Genomic DNA, 19128 nt, shown 5'->3' with positions numbered 1-19128 from the left:
AAATCCTGAGCCTGATGGCCTCACAGAGCCACTAATCCCTTTCACTAGCTCTCTGCTAGCAGGCCTCAGCTTTCTCTCAGAGCTGAGGCCTAGCACAAAAACCTGCACTTCTGCTCTCATCTCCTAGGTGTCAGCATTGAGTCCGTTCAAGTTGGAAAGACAAACACTTTCCATCAGTCTTTAATCCTGTATTATCATGTTTAGCTGATTTAATCAAATGATTTCCCTTCTTGCTTTGAGAGACTCTTTAAAGAATGTTTGTCTGATCTTTCCATGTTTGACCAATCAGATTCACTCTGTCTCAACCCTACACAAAACAAACCTGAAGGAATATTTCAGGTGTACAAGCAAAGCTAATGATATATGAGAGTAGTGAGAAAAAGGAATCAAACTTCCAAAAAATAAAAGAAAAAAAACACATGGCGAGCATTTTCCTCGTACATCAAAAGATTGTAATCTGGGTTAATTTTCAATCAAGCTGCTTTAACACCTCTCAGGGTCTTCAACATTCTCCCTCGAGTCATATTCAGGAGATCGTTTAAGATAAATGGGGAGGGATGCTGAAACATCTGTTAGGGATATTACTGTAAAGCCATTTGTATTGCTCAACAGCTATGTTAGCCCTGTGGAGGGGCTGTAATGAGAAATTAATGGGGGGGAATAGGGAGAAGGGCACAGGGACATGGAGAGGAGCAGCCGAGAGAGAGAGAGAGAGAGAGAGAGAGAGAGAGAGAGAGATAGAGAGAGAGATAGAGAGAGAGAGAGAGAGAGAGAGAGACGGAGAGACGGAGAGACGGAGGGAGACACGGTGACAGTTTAAAAAAAAAACTTGGTTTGAAAGCTCAATCTCTGTCAGTGTCTATCACAGCTGACCGACAGTAAATCATTCCTGTCGGAGATGAACATTTCCTGACCTTGCAGAGTGAGGGTATTACCTCATTAGTGTGCACTTCTCACCCCCCACCCTCACTAAGTAGATTAGGGACAATTGTGCACAACTGTCTACTGTGTCCACACTTCCCAGCGAGGGGGCCCGCAGTCAACATTTGGGTGCTGATGGCTCCATGTCAAGCTCTTTGCACATAATCACGCGGGACCCCAGTGAGGAAACTTAATATGGACACATACGCTGTGGGAAGACTCACCATAAAGGGCTGTCCATGTCTGGTTGATGACATCTAAGCACACTGTCCCTGACCTGGGAAACCGAGAAGAAAAAGAGGAGGGTTAGAGGAGTAAAGGGTGACATAAACGCCATAGGCTGCTCATGGTAGCTGGCTAAACTTGACAACCTCCTAAATCTGTTATATACATTACTGTCTGATTATTTTGAAATGTCTTGTCCCAGTTAATCACTTGTATTTACATTTGTTACACCTCCAGCCACTCCCTGGTGACAAATGTTACACTTTCTAATGAGGAAACACCTTGAATGCATCATTATTTCCATTCTTTGTGTTTCGAGGTTGTCCAATTGGGGGGAGGAGGCACAGGTTCAGCCTGTCCATCAGGTCCTCCCAGAGACCAACCCTCATGGACTGTGTCCTTCATGAGTAGTGGCCTCTAAGGAGGAGTGGATTAATGGGCTCAGAGACACACAAACACACAGAGCTTGGCTGAGTTTGTTATTTTACTGATGTTTGTGCCAAAACAAGTTACTCTGTAAGAGTTAAAAGTGTACTCAAGAACACAAGTTCATCTGTTTTCACTATTTCAAAAGGAATAAAAGATGAAATATTAATTGACTCAACCAAGGTTTTTAGCTTACAAAATGACAGATCAGCTGTTTGTTACAACAAGCAAACACCATCAGATGAGATTAGAAAATCATGTGTCAAATGAAGTTACTGGATAGTCTAGCATTCCAGTTAAAAACATGTAAATGAGATTAACATCAACTTACGCTTCGTCAATGTTGGGATGAAAAATCTTGTTCATGAATCCTGAAAAATGAAAGCAGAGTTAAGGAGAGTTTTGAAAAATAAATCAAAGCGTAACTAAAAACAAGTGTTGACCTATAATACTCTAAATTATAGAGAGCTTACCTATTGATGGCGATTTGAACGGGTATTTGTCAGGAAGATCTACTCGCACCTTCCACACGCCTCCCTCATACGGTGCTGCAGGAAAGAGGTGGACAAAAAAATATATATAATGGCAAAACACATTTCATCATATCTCATCCTTAGAGCGTTCACAATGGATCAAGACGCTGTAGGGTTATCTCTATTTTCTCCACACTGCACAGAAGCACAACAGAGAGAGAGAGAGGCCACTTGAGAAATGGCTACACACACTATTTTCCTTTTGCAGTTTTCTCCTATTTTATGCGGTAATGTATTTCAGCCCGGGAGAATTCTTTGCTTCACTTCATATAATACACTGACATCAAAGAGGAAGAGACACTGTGGGTATGAGGTGCTCTCCTAAAATAGCTGTGTGTAACAAGAGCCTTATGTGCCATTCTCAAACCCGACAGCATGTAGACGGCTGAAAACAACGCTTGTTTTGAGGATGAATGGCGGTGAGCACGTGCGCTCTTGTGCACACAAGGAGAGGCATCAATCCCATTTCATTTGGCATCGTTACAAGGCTTCCTAAACGTGGTCAAACTCCCACTTCCTCTCTTTACTGATGCGTAAGTGGCAGTGGTTTTAGTGCGACAGATGTTGCAGGCAGAAGAAGTATTTCCTGCTCCTCATCCAAATTCCCCTCAAACCCGGATCCTTGGGTTTTTACACTTTCTGGCCCTGGGGCCGGTTTCAATCCTTTGTACGTTCCGGGCCTGCTGTGAGGAACCTCTCTTTATGATGCAAACAGGAGAATGACAGATTCCTGAGCTGGATGCCCTCGGGGGAATATCAATGTTGCTCTATGCTCTGTTTAGATTTTGGCAAACCCGCTCATATGAACAGATTATCAGGCTTTAATAGCTAAGCGGTTCTGGGTTTTAAAATGCGTTTAAAGCTCATGTAAGGAACTTTAGGTTTGTGTTGATTTTGGCGCCCCCTCTGGACAGAGCCACTTCTAATGTCTCTCTTCCTGCTGTCTTTTTTTTAAGTTGTATATTTGGGCATTTTTGCCTTCATGGATAGGACTATGGTGGCCCTGAAGGACAAAACAAAACAAAACAAAAGATAAAACACTTTTACAAAGTTGGTGACAAATTTACATTTTGGAAAACATTTTAACATTTTATAAAACAAAATTACATCAGCAAAACACTTTTACCAAGGCCAAGACAAATTTATATTTAAGAAAACAAATTTACAAAAGATGAAACACTTACAATTTCTGAAACAAATTAACATTCCATTTTTACGGAAAGGGAATGTACCAAATACCGGGAGCGATCGAGTGAGGGGTCATTTAGTTTGTTTTGATGGAGAGAAACCAAACGGAGATGGTTTACATATTAGGACATCCTTGGGTCCGGGAGTGAGGTGTCAGACCTCAGATGAAAAAGCATCATGTCTCCGGAAAAGCTCCGTCATATCTCCATAAAACCTTCATCATGTGTCAGAATTCAGATGAAACGGCCTCAGACCACATCGCCTCAGGCTAAACGGAGTAAGGCTAAAAGGAGTCAGACTTAACAGTAAAAGTGTTCTGTCGTTTGTAAAATTGTCTCCAACTTTGTAAATGTGTTTCATCTTTTGTACATTTGTTTTCTTAAATGTTCATTTGTTTAGGCCTTGGTAAAAGTGTTCTGCTGATGCAATTTTGTTTTATAAAATGTAAAAATGTTTTCCAAAATGTAAATTTGTCTCCAACTTTGTATAAGTGTTTCATCTTTTGTAAATTGGTTTTGTCCTTCAGGGCCACCGTATAGGACAGTAGAAGAGAGAGCGCACGCCTAGACCGCTAAGCCAATTAGGCCAATATCTTATTTAGTTTACCTCTTAACAAGCTGCATACTTTCCTGCCACAAATAATAAGACAGAAGTTATCAATCTTGTCACTAATGTTCATGTTTGCTTTTGAAGGTGTCAAAAAGACATTGGAATTAATTCCAGTCCGCTTCATTACCAGTGTAGAATTCCTCACAGGAGCTCTAAAAATGTAAAACACTTAGCCAGACAGCGTGAAATAAAGGGAGAGCGTTGGTGATCCTGCTGGGGAATTCACAGACATTATTCAAATGTTCAATAAATCCAGCAACCTGGATGAAAATGTGATCTAAATTCTTAATCCAATTCCTGGAATATGTTAATGAGCCTACATGAGGATTCAGTAATAACTTATTTTAAAAACGTTTAGGTTGTGAGGACAGGAAAGACAACTACTTACTTCCTTGTGGTCCGAAAAACTTCACTACAAATTCATTGAGTCCGCTGAGGATGGTGACTTCGTGCTTGCTCTCAATGCTGAAAAGGCTGTTAAGGAAAATGTCTTCATATGACTGCAGAAACAACAATCACAACCTGAGTGACTACAGTGATGGAAAAGTCTTGAGTAATAGTAAAAGTCGCTTTCAATTTGGCCTCCCTGAAATGGTCATTTACAGCCATTTGTTTCAAATGTTACACACCATCACATGTGCTGCAGTGAGGAACACAGAGACACAGAGTCTCCTCTCTGCTCCCCAACATCATGCACTCATATCAAACAGACTCATGAAAATGAAAGAGAGAAATGATAGCTCCTGACAGATAATGAAAACAAATCAATGCAGGGAGATTACACTTGGATTCTGTTCTGACCTGGAGTCCTGGAGAGTAATTTTCGATGACAATCGATAGCTTCATGCCAATTCGTCATTCTGCACATTGAATTAATAATCCCTGACTAAATGTGCAAAATCTGGGCCACAGATTTCAAAACAACAGCAGCAACAACAAAAAAACATGCACACTCACACCAGCCGGTAGATCATATTCACTCATGCTACAGGCCTCCTTCCACCTGTCACTCTGCAATAATCCCCTCGGATATAAAGCACTAGTCCACACAGGGAGACGGCATACAGGAGGCTATCTGCTGACATCTTACAGAGAGCTGAGAGTCAAGACAACTTCACCACTTTTACTGATGATACAAACATGCTCCTGTTGAACTGTTAAACATACCACACAAGTTATCATTATAGTTCTATTTAATGAAACTGTAACCTGATACACAAGACGTGACTTATGCAGAGATTCTCCCGCTAACTTTAACAAACACACCTAAGGTTTACATATATCGACTGGATTAGCAGAAAAACTAATAAATCTCTTGGTATTATAAGAAGGATTAGTCATCTCGTTACCACAAATTGATTTCTTATTCTTATTTTGTTTTCTAAATATATTCTTGTTAAAATACTTGTACTGTACACCTTCTTCTTTGCTGCTGTAACTCCATGAATTTCCCTGTTGTGGGACAAATAAAGGAGTATCTTATCTTATCTTATCTTATTACAGCCAAATTTATCCATATCTTTCCTAAGACTCTCCATAAAATGTTGCTCCTTCAGAAACGTTTTGTTAGGATGGCAACTCGATCAAAGCCACACATCTCATCTGCTCCTTTGTTTCAGAAACTCTAGCTTCTTAATGTCTATAACATCAATATCTCTCAAATATGTGTTCTTTGGAATGAAGTACAATGAGAAGGGAATATCCCTGATCACTTCAAGTCTTCAAATTAAATTCACAGGTCCACTCTTACTCAACTCGTCAAACTTTATTTCTTCATCCTCCTAAATGTTTTACTTGTAGAAGTCAATTCTCAATACGTTTCAGGGGCAGCAAATTCTGAAACATTTATTCCAATGTGGCAAAAAATGTTTACCCTTTGCATACTCTTATATTATTTTATTTTTATCAACTATTGTCTTTATGTGTCAATGTAGTGTTTTTTTTATTATTTTTTTATATTAGAACACTATTTGAGTGGAGTCTTTAAATAAGCTCTGAGTTTTCTGTCTCTTCCTGCACAGTATATTATTTATCTTTGCTCTTTTTTTGTGTGTGTATTTTCTTTTAATTGTGCAAATAAATAAACATAAACATATACGTGGAGATAAGTCACTTCTAGACAAGATAGACTTGAAATGACATGATGCAAGATTTCTCAGTGGCTTCATTATTTAAAACCAGAGCATGATCCATCCAATCAGAGAGCAGCACTCTGAAAAAGCATGCCAGCAAACAGGTTCAGGTTACTTATTTGTCAGGCAGTAAGGTAGCCAAGAACAAGGTCACTGAAGGGATAATTCCCTTTGACCCTGATAAGGAACACCTTGGAGGGTGTTATTCCAATTATACTATTGTCACTTACCAAACAAGGAGCGGACCGTGCTTTCATATGTTCATGTGTTTTGCATTCAAATTGTCACCCGATAGTTTGTCAACACCTGAAATAAATCTTTCCCACACTCGTAAGACTGTAAATAAGGCAAGCGAAGAGTTGTTTACCACTCTAGAAGATAGATGGAGGTATTTCTAGTCTACTCAGCTGGTAGAGCTGTTTGGGCCAATAACACTGCTTATGGGTTTCTTATAGTAAGTAGTGCAATACCAAGACTAAGTCTAGCCATGTCATTTTCCGGAAATCAGTATCAAGATGTGAAATCAAAGCCTTTAACAAAGTGCAGATAAAGTTAGTTCTGTAAACATGTTGGTGAACAGGATGCTTACACAACACCATGACACACTTCACTTCCTCTTGATGTATATTCTAATGAAATAAGCTTGGTCCCCATAAAAAGAGGTTCTTGACCTCCATGCAGAACTTCATGTTTATCTGTTGTAACATGATCCATCTCCAAACTTATTAACAGCCCAATGAATATATAAGACAAGATTTATTACTCATATTATCTTATTATGGTCAGCGGAGGAAATACTGACCCAGTGTTTTCCTCTGGAACTCCAGCTACAGACATAATTACATAATAACAAACCCTAAAGCACATGAGCTTATTTCTGTTCAGTGTATCATATTACAAATCCAACATTACAGCCATGTGCTTGTAATGTACACTCGCTCTGATCATTTCTGATCTCCAAGCTAACACCAAATCATCACAGAGAAAGCTTTTCTCTTTCATGTGAGCAGAGGGAAGAAGCGCTGGAAATAAAACGAAGCAGAGAGGGAGAGAGGGAGAGAGGGAGAGAGAGGGAGAGAGAGAGAGAGAGAGAGAGAGAGAGAGTGTTGGAGTGAAAATAAACAAGATAGAGAAGAAAATATCACAAAATGAGAGAGCGTCTGAACACATCAGAGACCGAGATGGGATAAAAATCAGTTTTCCATGACACACAGTAGCAGCTGGCTTGTCAGTCCTGATTGAGTGTGTATCCCATTAGCAGACTGACCCCCAAAGGGTTAAATCAAAGGGTTATTTTAAGCTCTGGTTGAGTCTGAGAAAGCAGACTGAGTTGCTGGCTCCGGCAAGGAAATGTGTCATTGTCAGACATAAGAGGAACCTCTCTGTTCTCTGTCATGTTGGAGTCAAGGAGCTGCTCTGAGGCTGTTTGATGCAAAGTCCAAGGCAGAATGAGTAACCCCTTACACTGGAACAATACTTACACTATCAGGCATGCTAGCATAACAACAACTAACCCAACAGAGCAGAGACCACAGTAGGACGACATGCGTATTTACATTCTGCAGCCAAAGTTGTGCCCTTCATCTAAGGACTTCTATGCATGAAGTGAAAATGCTGCTGTGTTAGTGAACGTGTGTCCATCCACGCGTGAGAGGGGAGCAAAGCTGAGGAGGGGGATGGTATGAGCCTACGTGTGTGTGTGTGTGTGTGTGTGTGTGTGTGTGTTATGTTATAGAACACAGCATAGGGGCATGGTGGGAGATAAGCTATTAATGGGGTTGAATCCACACCGGTTGTGCTCAGGCTAATTGACATTGCCTGTACTGGCTGTGTGGGTAAGAGAACTGGTTTTACTGAAAAAACGTTACCCTTTTTTTTACATGGGGCTAACACGTATGGGAACATGTTTAGAGCTAAGATGGCTAACTTGCTAGCTTGTACAAGTCACACACAATATAATTTGCTTCAAACTAGAGCTGGGCGATATTAAAAAACATGGTATCACAACATTTTTTTTCATGTCAGTCGATATCGATAATTATCACGATAAAAATCAAATCATTATTTCATTTAAAGTTAAAAGGTGGATTTTTGGTCCCGAGTGAAAGCAGATGAACCCAGACGGTTGGTTAGCTTGAATCTGGATTTAGTTTTCTGATAAGCTTCTTGAATCCCTCATTTTTGATGCTGCTAACAGGAAGGAGGTCTTTAGTGTAGGATGACATTTTTGTGAAGTTTTAGTTTGTAGATTCTTATTTTTCTCAGGTTGAGATAATTTGTATAATCAGATTTATTTGCCAACACCTGAAAGCGTATTAAGTTATTAGTTAACACCGAGTCAGCACAGTGATAGACAAACGACTCTGCTTTGAGCTGTTGTTTTGCATTTTCTTCCGTGTCGCTGTTGCTTGTTTCAGCTGTGTTTACATTCTGCTCAAAATGTCTTTAAGCCCGCCTACCTATTACCCTGCGACATGATTGGCTGTTCAATTTTCTCTTCTTCTTCTGGCTAATGTTGGGTGGCAACCAAGCAGCAACCTGCAGTCTAAAAATATGAGTCCAATGCGGAAGTGTTAAAAAAAGCAGTTCATCAAGGATCCGCTTGAGGCTGGCTCAGGAAGTACCGGAAACCACATACCCACAAAAAAGCCAATCTTTACAGCAGAAATAAACGCGTTTACAGCCTGGTACAAAAGACGAGTGTAGTTGGATAATTCATGTCTCGATCGACACACTGTAGGGGGGGGGGGGGGGGGGGGGGGTCATTTTTTTCCAACGCGGCAATTTCGAAGATATTGAGATTATGAGTCTTCCAATGAGAGGCACAGCTGACTTGATTGACAGGCAGGAACACTGTAACTGTTGGCTAGGAAGCTCTTTACGTCCCAATCACTCGACTGCTGCTGAACAGTGCATGAGAAACAGATGGGTGACATCACGGATACTACATCCACATTTTATACAGTCTATGGTGGCAACCAGCATTTAAGTCACATGCTAGCACCCCTCCCTTTCCAATGGTTGTGGGTGTAATTCCATGTTTAAATATGTTTAATTTTTATCGAAAATTTGTTCTATTTATATTGAGAAAAAGCATATCACGATAATTATCGTTAGTAAATTATTGCCCAACCTTAGATTCAAACTTTAAGAGCGCTCAACATTGTGTCCTCCTTAAAAACCAAGAGCTGTTTGTCTCAATACTATTTGTCTTTGTTGCTTTGCCTTACAAAAAAACCCAAAGTAGCAATGTGTATCTTCAGGAACAGTCTCTCGCTTCAACATCAGCTTCAACTCTCACTCTCTCCTCTGTTATCTGTCTTTGTGAAAGCCATTCACAAAACAATAATTCACTTTCCTCTGGCCATCATCCATGTCGTCAAGAAAACAATGGGCTTATCCACTTATCCAGCGAAAGACCAATAGCTTCAAGACACTGTCAGCAACAACTTCCACCCGTTTTATGAAGAGGTTTGGCAGGTCTGTTAAAACAGAAGAGAGTTCCCGGAAGAGCTTGTAAATCCTCAACTGTCTGATGGATGGAAGGTGTATTCAAAGCAGGGTTTGAAAAATAGCCTCTCTATCAGCCGAACAGAGAAGATCACAAGGGAAGTGGATAGGTAGGAGATACGGAACATACCAATTAATTATTTGCTGGAGTCTTTTTTCCAACACAGCTGACATGATGACACTTTTCATCTCAATCCAAAGGAAATGCAAATAGGATTCACTCAAATCGCTGACAAGACAGCACAAAGGAGACTGGGTGTTGCAGTGTGGTTTCACACACATCAATGTGACACTTGCAATCTGAGAATCTCAACGACCTCAATCAACCTGTGTTCAATATTTGAAATACTCAAGCTGCAGTACTCGTTATTAACATACACATCCCAAGACCTTACACCACCCTCTCCACTGCCTCAAGTGACAGTGCTAAGCCCCTCCCACATAATTACATGCCAAACATTCATGTACACTTCACACGGCTTGAAGAGCGAAATAAAAGTTGTCCATGAAACTACGAGGTTGTTGTCAGTATGCAGCTCTCAGAGAGGGAGGGAGGAACCAAGAGATGAGAAGAACCCAGTTGACCCCTGTTTGTAAAGAGCTGCTGTGATTGGTTAGTTTCATGCAAGCTAACTCTGGATGTTGGATTTAGACCCAGTTCAATAAAATACCATCACCATGATAAAGAGCTACCTGTTGTAGCTCACTGTCACCTTTGCAGGTCTTCAATCATTTCTGGAACAATAACCTCTTAACAGTGTTTTGATAAAGGTGATGTATAAACACTTGTTCCATATACCCAGCATAATGGCTCTACATCCATCCCCCCACCTTGGATTAGTATAGATAAGTCATAATCTGTGGATGGCGCAAGGTCAATATCCTTTCACACACTCTTCTAATCTGTAGAAAAGAGCCCGATCAATCCAGAAGAACACACAGAGCATCAAAGTTTTCCCTTGAACCATGACAACCCTGAAAGAGAAACACAGACCTGTTTACACCACTGACAAGGAAGACTTTCCTTAGAATGGCACACTGGCTTGCAAACGCTCACTCTTACATGCAGTGTGTTGGAAAGCTGTAAAATATATTTTATTATTTTTCAGTTTATCCCAGAACAAAGTTAAATATTCTCCTGGTCATTCAAAAAGGGACAGTTTAAGGCTTGAGCGCAAAAATATGCATAAAATAGCATTTACAGTTGTGGTCTAGACATGTCTTGTTTTCCTTCTGGTTCACCCAGGCCACTTTTCCTGCCTGACCCCAGATCAAAATATCCCATCCAGACCAACCTCCTTCTAAGAATGGAAAACAAACATGATTGGGGATCATAAACAGCATTCTGTCTAACAATGCGGTCGCATCCATGCTGGCACGTTTCCCTCTTCAGAGACTGAGCTGCTGCAAGTGAGGCACTGGCTTGTTTCAAAGCAGCTCCTTGTCTCATCTTTATTTGGAGAGGAACCGGGGTGATGTAATACATTCAACTGCCAGTGTCAACAAAATGAAGCACTTCTTGAAATATTCTACAAGTGCATGTCTTTTTTATATAAGAAAATAAATACTCTGTCACTTTGGACAATTTACATGATGTGTACAATTATCTCACCACTCACTGACACCTCCTGCTTCAAGTAATCCCTTTAAAGGGAAGGCACTGCGCTCCAGGGCAGGCTAGTCTGAAACAACAGGAAAGGTAGCAAATCAAATAATCCCCAGACATGATGAGAGGGCAAGGTTACCAAGTAACAGAACGGACACCATGTAGAATTTCCAGTGAACAATGGTGCGAGTAAGGAAGAAAACCGTCAAAGACAGAACATGAGAAGCAGTGTTTGTGACGGGGGAAAGGATTGCTTAGTTTTCTGCCTGAAAAAGACTAATGGCCCATATCTCTCAACACCCATCAGAAAGGAGGAACATAAAAAGAGAGGGTGGGATAAGGTCAGCCAACAGAGCAGAGGGCAGAGAGAGTGAAGAAAAGAGCGTGAGGACATGGTACATAAGAGTTGTTGAGTAAAAGTAAGAAACATGGAAAGAGTGTTGCCAGAGGAGAGGCAGAGAGAGTGATGCTGAGATAATGAGAGAAAAGAGTTCAGCCTGCTGAATGCTGATCTGGCCTGGCAGGCAGATCTGTGAGAATGACATCATTCCCGTAGACTGCAGGCCAATGATGATGATTTTGCCTGATTGCATACAGACAAGTAAAATGGACTAAACCCACGCCTGGCTCGACTGTATGTAATAACAGTAAGGCATAAATCATGACTCCTGTGAGGTTGATGGGTCAGTATTAGCCAGAGGTCTTCCATGGAAAAAGTCAGATTTTTGTTTTAACATTTTTTACAATTTTGGTCTGAAGAGCTTTTGTTTAAAATGTGATAAATATTAGATTTTAAAAAAGGGCAGCATAATATAGAACTGTGTCATCTGTATTAAGATGTGTTAACACACCTATTTAACCAGCTCTTTAACTTTAGTTGTGTATGGAGCTTGATTCTGTTCTGTCAAAACCCCTTGACAATGGTTATTAACTTTCACTAACATGAGCAACACCAGAGGTGAACTGGTCAAATATGCCAAATCAATCCGCGGAAAAGAGTTCCAGCACATTTTGCTTCTTCTTGTTGACACAATAGACCGTAAGGTGAGAAAAAAAACGTTGGTTTCTGTTAGCATCATATTTAGGGACGTAAGGATACACTCAACCCACGATTCGATTCGAATCCCGATTTTTGGTTCACGACACGATTCACTCACGATTCTCTGACAATTTTCAAGAAAACTGGATTGAACTCAAAATTTAAATAACTATTCTTTTATTTCAATTCTCAGATATGGACAGTTGCAATATATATTTGTTCTCTCATATTTCTTTGTAAACAAAGTCATCCTTTTTCATTTCATTTTCAACTCAAATAAAACCTCTGCACACTTTTTTTCAGTACCTTGCAATATAACTAAAATGACCTTACAAAAATAGCTTGTTGGAAAATTTCAGAACAATTATCGAGAAATGGAAATTCCCAAATTAAAGTATTAAATATTAAAACAAATAAGGTAAATCTCTTTGAATCAGGGATGTAAATTTCAAGTATTCTCCTTGATTGATCTTTGGAAATTTAAACGATCAGTTATCGTTTCATCATTTAAAAAGGCAAACATTTTTCATGTTGAAAATAATGCCAAATGTTTTTTCCCCATATTGGTAAACAATGTGGCTAAAGAGCTAGTTTTGGTTAGCACGCTTAATCGAAAGGCTGAGGACATTTTCAAATTGGATCATGTCCAGCAATCCTAGCAACAGCGTCAGAGCAGGTGAGAGAAACTTTAAGTAACCGATCGCTACAAAGAAACTTAAACCATGAGCGGTGGTGATGATAGCAGCAGGGTTCAAAGTCGTGAGATTTGCCTCGTTTATTTTTTAAAGGTGTGTGAACCGCAACGCTCGGAGAAGAAGGAGAGATGGAAGAGGACAGTTTCATGTTAAATCAACCACGACAAGCAGATAAGAATCCATCGTCATGGATTCATGGCTTCCTTTAATCACTGGGACTATTCTTTAATTGTATCAATAATTTTAAATCAATAAAATAAACTTTTTACCAACGTTTCTATGTCTTAAGCTTTGCATCAGGGTCTTGTCTCACCCTGTCAGGATTCTATTTCCCATAACCAACTGCTCACCATACATTGTGCCTTACTTAATACATCATACATGTGTCAGTAAAACATAAGTGAAATAACAGTGATCTATTTAAGGTTTCCATTAGGAGTCCAAAGAGTTTCAGTACAGATATAAGAAATAGAGACCAGAAAAGGAAGGTTTCTAGATACAGCAGTGCACCTCTATCTCCAGATGACCTTCCAGCACAAGCAAGATTATAACCTGGCAAGGAAACAGATTTACAAAGCAAAAGATACGGCAAGAATATCGATAGCTTGTTTGAGAATGCATCTTTCTTAAGAGATGAGGCACCCAGCCACCTCCCTTTCGTTTTCTATTCCTCACTCACAGACTCTAGCAACGATGTACAATCGAAGTACTTGCAGATGAAAGGCAGGAAATACAGCAGCTGTCCTCAGGATGTGAGCAACGGGTAGGCTTCCTCAACTGAAAGAGCTACAAGTATAGAATACCAAAAGAAATGTACAAGCTAATTTGCAGTAACTGCAAAAGAAAGAGAGGGAGCAGATTCGCTTACTTGAGACAGAATGCTACTTTTTTCAATAAGGACAGCAGTCGGCCTTGGAGAACAAAAATAGAACAGAAGCAATCATACAAAAAACAATACCAGCAAAACAAAAACAAACCCTCTCTCTCTCTCTCTCTCTCTCTCTCTGCAAGTATGCTTCTCCATCTGTAAATGTGCATTGTTTCTTCTAAACTCCCATCCTGTGTTGGTGTTTGTGCATTAAACTTTCTATGTATTAGCACACTGCATTGAGCCAAGCAGGGTTATTACTGTGTGACCTCCACTAAACTCAGCGGTCTGAGAACAGATGCAGCTAGTGTAGCACAGCAACCATCCTGCCACAGCAGGCAGAGCGAGTGATAGGCGGTGTTGCTGTGAGAGTGTGATTTAATCAGCTCAACACCAAACAAACACTGTTCTCCCCTGCAGCCGTCACCAGCCAACCCCACTGACCCACTCCTCTACACACACACACACACTCTCTCTCTCCAGCTCTCACTCTGAGGCTAGCATTTTCCCACTGCTGTTTACTTTCTTTCATTGCTCATTAAATCCAACTCTCTCTATTCAATTTTAATGCAGATTCAGAGCTTTGCCGAACCATTTCAACCAGCAGAAGCCCCCTCAGCTCATTGACTCAGGAGATAGATAATCCTGTGAATACATGGTGAGCTAAGAGGGCAGGAAAAAGATAATGAACCGCAGAGGCTCAATTTAACAAGAGCTTTTTCATCCAGATTACAGACGGCTTATTACTACTTTTTCATTGACAATGCTGATATGAGGGTAGGTATCTTCCAATACTGACACAATCTTTGAGACAATTTCCCTTCTTTAAAAAAAACTAGTGTGTTAATAATAAATCAATATACAACTTTGTGTTGCCTGAGAAAATGAGATGCACTAAAAAGCGAATTCAACAAAAGTTATTAAGTCTAACAGATTTAGCTAGCTATATTTAGCTAAATAAAAATTGAAGATTTTACGAAAAGAACTAGGGATGCACGATATTGGATTTTTTGCCGATATCCAATATGCCGATATTTTACAACTCATTTAGCCGATTACCGATACTGATATTTTTTTCCGCACACCTAATTTGCAGAGATCATCAATTCTCTTCTGTATTGGAATTAGCGTACCGTATTATGGTGATACTCTTATCACATTTTTTATGTAATATTAATTTCTTGTGCAAAATAAGAAAAATACTTAATACTTAAAACTGCATATTTATTTATGACAATTGCTTTCATACAAAAAGATACATCCTACTTCAACTTGGATGATGCTCTCCCTGAGACAATCATAACAAAACTCGCAACCAGGGGAAATTTGACCAATTTCACATTTGACATAGTAAGTAAACCTAACCTCTGTTCACAGGGAACATGTGAAAAGTGCAACTGTACAGCAATTAAACCCAAATTTAAAAAATGGATTACTCTTTGACAGTAAATGTGCCTAAATTAGTCAGCTACATGTACCATACAGACTGCTGCTTCAATTCAAATTTAACTTCAAACATGAGCCCAACATTTATTCAACAGCTCATTATTTTATCGGTTAACCATATCGGCGGATATTGGCGTGTTGGCCGATATCTGATAGTTCATTTTAAAGCCAATATCGACCGATACCGATAATGTGCTGATAATACCGTGCATCCCTAAAAAAGAACATATTACAGAGAAAGAAAGCCTGGAAATTCTTCTTTAGCGGACAAATATTTGTCAACAGCAGAATAGTAACTTATCATCAAGTCAGCCAGAAAGACCTCAAAGGTCACAGATGCTGGTTCTTTAAACGTGTGATACTTGTAACAGTATTGGAAACTTTGAACGTGTTTTGCCTGATTATGAGACTACAAGATAATGCCAAGCACACAGCCGGTTATTGATGGTTCAAAATCTGATTTAGACAAAGCTCTCGGTCCCCAGGATGCTCCCTGTGTATGCTCCGTTTGTTCTCGGCTCTCCTGGCTGTTCATGACTGCCCTGCCTGGCTCTGATAGTAGAATAGAGGTGTTCTGGTATGATAGTATGAGGCCTGTGGTCATGCCAGCTGCTCTCACTTCCCCTTTTTTTCCCTGCCCATCTCCCACAGGGGGCAACAAGAGATCTGCTCATGGGACCGAAAGGCTTTGTAACATGTAGGTAAACATACAACATCAACAGATTAAGCATTTGAGATACAACAAATATCAGCAAGTAGTGATCTAATCCTTCAAAGCCAGGTGAAAGCTTGTTAGACTACCAGACTTAACCAAAACTATGTAGATCAGATGAAAATAACATACTGGATACACTCAGACGTCTGTAAAGTGTCCTCAAAAAAAGCTGTGGAGGACTCAGTGAGCCTTCTCTGGGTCCAGACTTTGAAAGCATGACACGAGACACATTTGCATGCTTCAACCTCTGCTTATCACTAAAAATACGACATAAGCTTCACTGATCTCTGACAGGAAATTGCTTACATGTGTGGCAAAGTCTAACTCTGACCAAAAAAGCCCTCTTATCCTTAAATGTAGGTTTTACTGAATCAACAACCGCTGCTTCTCAAACTACCACAGGAAATGCACAACACCACAGTGAAATAATCTGAATGCTGTTAGTCGAACGCTCAAAATCAGAATCATATGGCCACAGTCAGAATAGTAAGAATCGTCGGTGTGTGGAATAGAGTGGGTACAATTCCTTATCTGATGCTTTCATTCATTCAAGTTTGAAAAAAGCAAACCCGGTGAGTTTAATGTTTACAGGCTGTACTTTGGACAGGTCACAGAATCTGTGTGTGTCAGAAAAGCAAAAGGGAGCGCTCTTCTTTTCTGCTCTGAAATCAATTCTGAATTTCAAATCCAAATCAACAACTCTCCTTCCAACCTCGTCAGTTCTGTGATATCAGCCATGCTGGTCTTTTCACTGGAGCGCCCGGCTCTTTCTGACACATAAAAAAACCATTGGAGTACTCTGTGCCAGTGTGTGCGGTCTGTAAGAGAGAAAACCTTGCTTCACGTTTTACATATCAATGGACAAATGGCCCCAAATGCCAGACCCACTTAAGTCCACATGGAGATGCTTGGTGTAAAGTGCTGCACTCAGGGGGACGGTGGATGGGGAGTAAATGAACTCTATGAAAATATCAGTATCAGTGAAAATTAAAAGGTTAAAATCTAGAATAACACATTCAAATTCATGTGATCATGTAACAGGTAGTCTAATGTGTTAAAGCTGTGTCTCCTGGTAGCTGGTCTGCTTCACAGGTATTAATAAGGATTATGTTTTCTCAGCTTATCAAGATCTGTGTAAAAAGATCAGAGGTATACAGACAGCTTTGTTGCTAAAATATGCTACATTCATGTTTCCAGCAAAATTTCTTTAATCCAAATGTGTCTTTGCAATCTAAAATATTTTAAACTCAGTGAGTAAATCAAATACCCAGCTCAATGCACACCACTAAATATTATTAGCATTCTTAAATGCAGATTTTGTCTCCATTAAAAACCAGCCTTGATATACTGTGTTAGCTGAAGGCTACCTCCTTGTGTGAGAGCTGGTGCAGCACAGCGCTGCACAGGCTAAGTTCTTTGTCTTCTCTGGTGAGAGATGAGAGCCCACCCACTGCAATCAAACGTGAATCCCTCAGCTGCTCCTCCTCTCAGCCCTTCACTAAATCAACAGTCTATTTACAGCAATAGCACAGACCCTGTGCGAGTGTGTGTGTGTGTGTGTGTGTGTGTGTGTGTGTGTGTGTGTGTGTGTGTGTGTGTGTGTGTGTGTGTGTGTGTGTGTGTGTGCATGCAGGCGTGTGAGCTGCGTGCATGCAGACACATTCAAAATGATTATTAATGATCACCAAACTGAGCCAGGGCAAGAGAAACAATGGCCTGAATCTGAGGCAATCGTTTAATGAGTGACCGTTCTGACAGACAAGACGAGAGAATTTCTGTCTACTTTAAATACCAAAATACATTTCATGTTGAGCAAACTGACTGAAAACAAACCTGAGTTCTGCTCGTAAGACGGACTCACAGCTAATTTTATCAACTTGACACAGAAGAGACGCACAGTGGCAGATCAGCAGATCATTTCAAGTCTAGGGTGTGGATGGTGTGGGTTGCACTTTTCCAATAAGGCTGCTTTCTTCATATATTAAAGCCAAACAAAGATATGTTTAAGTCAACATCCTTAAACAACTGGGTTCAGTCTTACTATCCAATATGCCACCATGCCGTATGACCACACATGCCTCTACCTCTTGGTCACTCCTTGGATTTTCCACATTAAAGAGGAGCTGTGCACGTGAGCGACAGAGGCAGACTCTGCTTCCCAGAGCTTGGAGAAAAAAAAAAATCATGCGAGACAAAGAGAGGAACTTCAGTCCATCTGTTTTTCTAAGGGGACTCAGCCATGCGTGCGGGAAGCTCCACTGTTTGCACTGTGGGATTAACAGTGAGGGCCTCAAATCTCCTACTGTTAGAGATGCCTTGCTCTTGGACCCCCAAAACAGGACTGTCAATCAAGGTGGGGGCCCCCTCTGATTAGAAGGAGACTCATCCACAATATATTAATGTTCACTCAGGACGAAATAAAGAGGGATAAGAGCAGGGGCCTGATGATGGAGCATGCTTTCAACAATACCTGCATGGGTGCAGACAAAAGCTGCTGTACACTGAGGAGATGCAGATAGAGACAAGCCGAAACAGCAGGATACTTAAGCGTCAAAACTGACAGAAAGAGATAATCAAGCCAAGAGGGAGGAGAAGAAAAATGTTATCGTCCAGCAATTACATTCTTTTCATGGATTTAGACACAGCACACAACCCGAGAACCACAATATATAAATCTTAAGACAAACAACTCTTTTTGACTCAACACAAACAAAACCATTTAATTTTCCCAGGACACCAAAAATACCTCAGAACAGCACGCTTGAGTCCATACCTTCACACACCGAAGAGGCACAGTAGGTGGGCCGTTCCTTGCATTGTCTTTGTCAGCGTTTGAACGTCTTTCCAGAGATTAAATATTAAACTTGAGTCACAATAAACCTGGACTACAAATGAATATCTGGGCCGTAGGGTCAACAAAGGAGACAATGCACACTAAAATAAGGAAAGTAGAGGAAACAAGACGGGCAAGGTAAACTGTCATTAAGGCGTTTTTCGACCGCAAGAACTTTACCCTGGAACTAGGGACTTTGCCCCTGAACTACGTGCGTTTAGACTGGAGGAACCAGGGTCTAAATTTAGTTCAGGGGTAGTTAATCTCCCCCCCTGAAAAGCCCCTGCTTGGGGGGGTAGTACTTTTCAAAGGTCCTGGGACATTCAACTGAACGTAAAGGTGTTTGTGGAGTTTACACAGTTGTTGAAACACAGGGAGTTCC

The 19128-nt window shown here is 40.4% G+C and overlaps 1 protein-coding gene across 1 annotated transcript in view; it reads right to left on the bottom strand.

Annotated features, from left to right (window-relative positions):
• ube2h (ubiquitin-conjugating enzyme E2H (UBC8 homolog, yeast)) overlaps window positions 1-19128 on the bottom strand; it is a 28919-nt gene that overhangs the window by 3711 nt on the left and 6080 nt on the right. The window contains exons 2-5 of the mRNA XM_034673279.1: window positions 4291-4367; window positions 2046-2120; window positions 1904-1943; window positions 1146-1198 (exon numbers count right to left, since the gene is read on the bottom strand). Coding sequence (XP_034529170.1) covers window positions 1146-1198; window positions 1904-1943; window positions 2046-2120; window positions 4291-4367 — 245 coding nt within the window. The remainder of the gene's footprint in view (window positions 1-1145; window positions 1199-1903; window positions 1944-2045; window positions 2121-4290; window positions 4368-19128) is intronic.

The sequence above is a fragment of the Notolabrus celidotus genome, chromosome 21 (genome assembly GCF_009762535.1).
Source record: "Notolabrus celidotus isolate fNotCel1 chromosome 21, fNotCel1.pri, whole genome shotgun sequence".
Lineage (NCBI taxonomy): Eukaryota > Metazoa > Chordata > Actinopteri > Labriformes > Labridae > Notolabrus > Notolabrus celidotus.
Note: the sequence above shows the minus strand (reverse complement) of the source record. Positions and strands in the feature narration are given on the sequence as shown.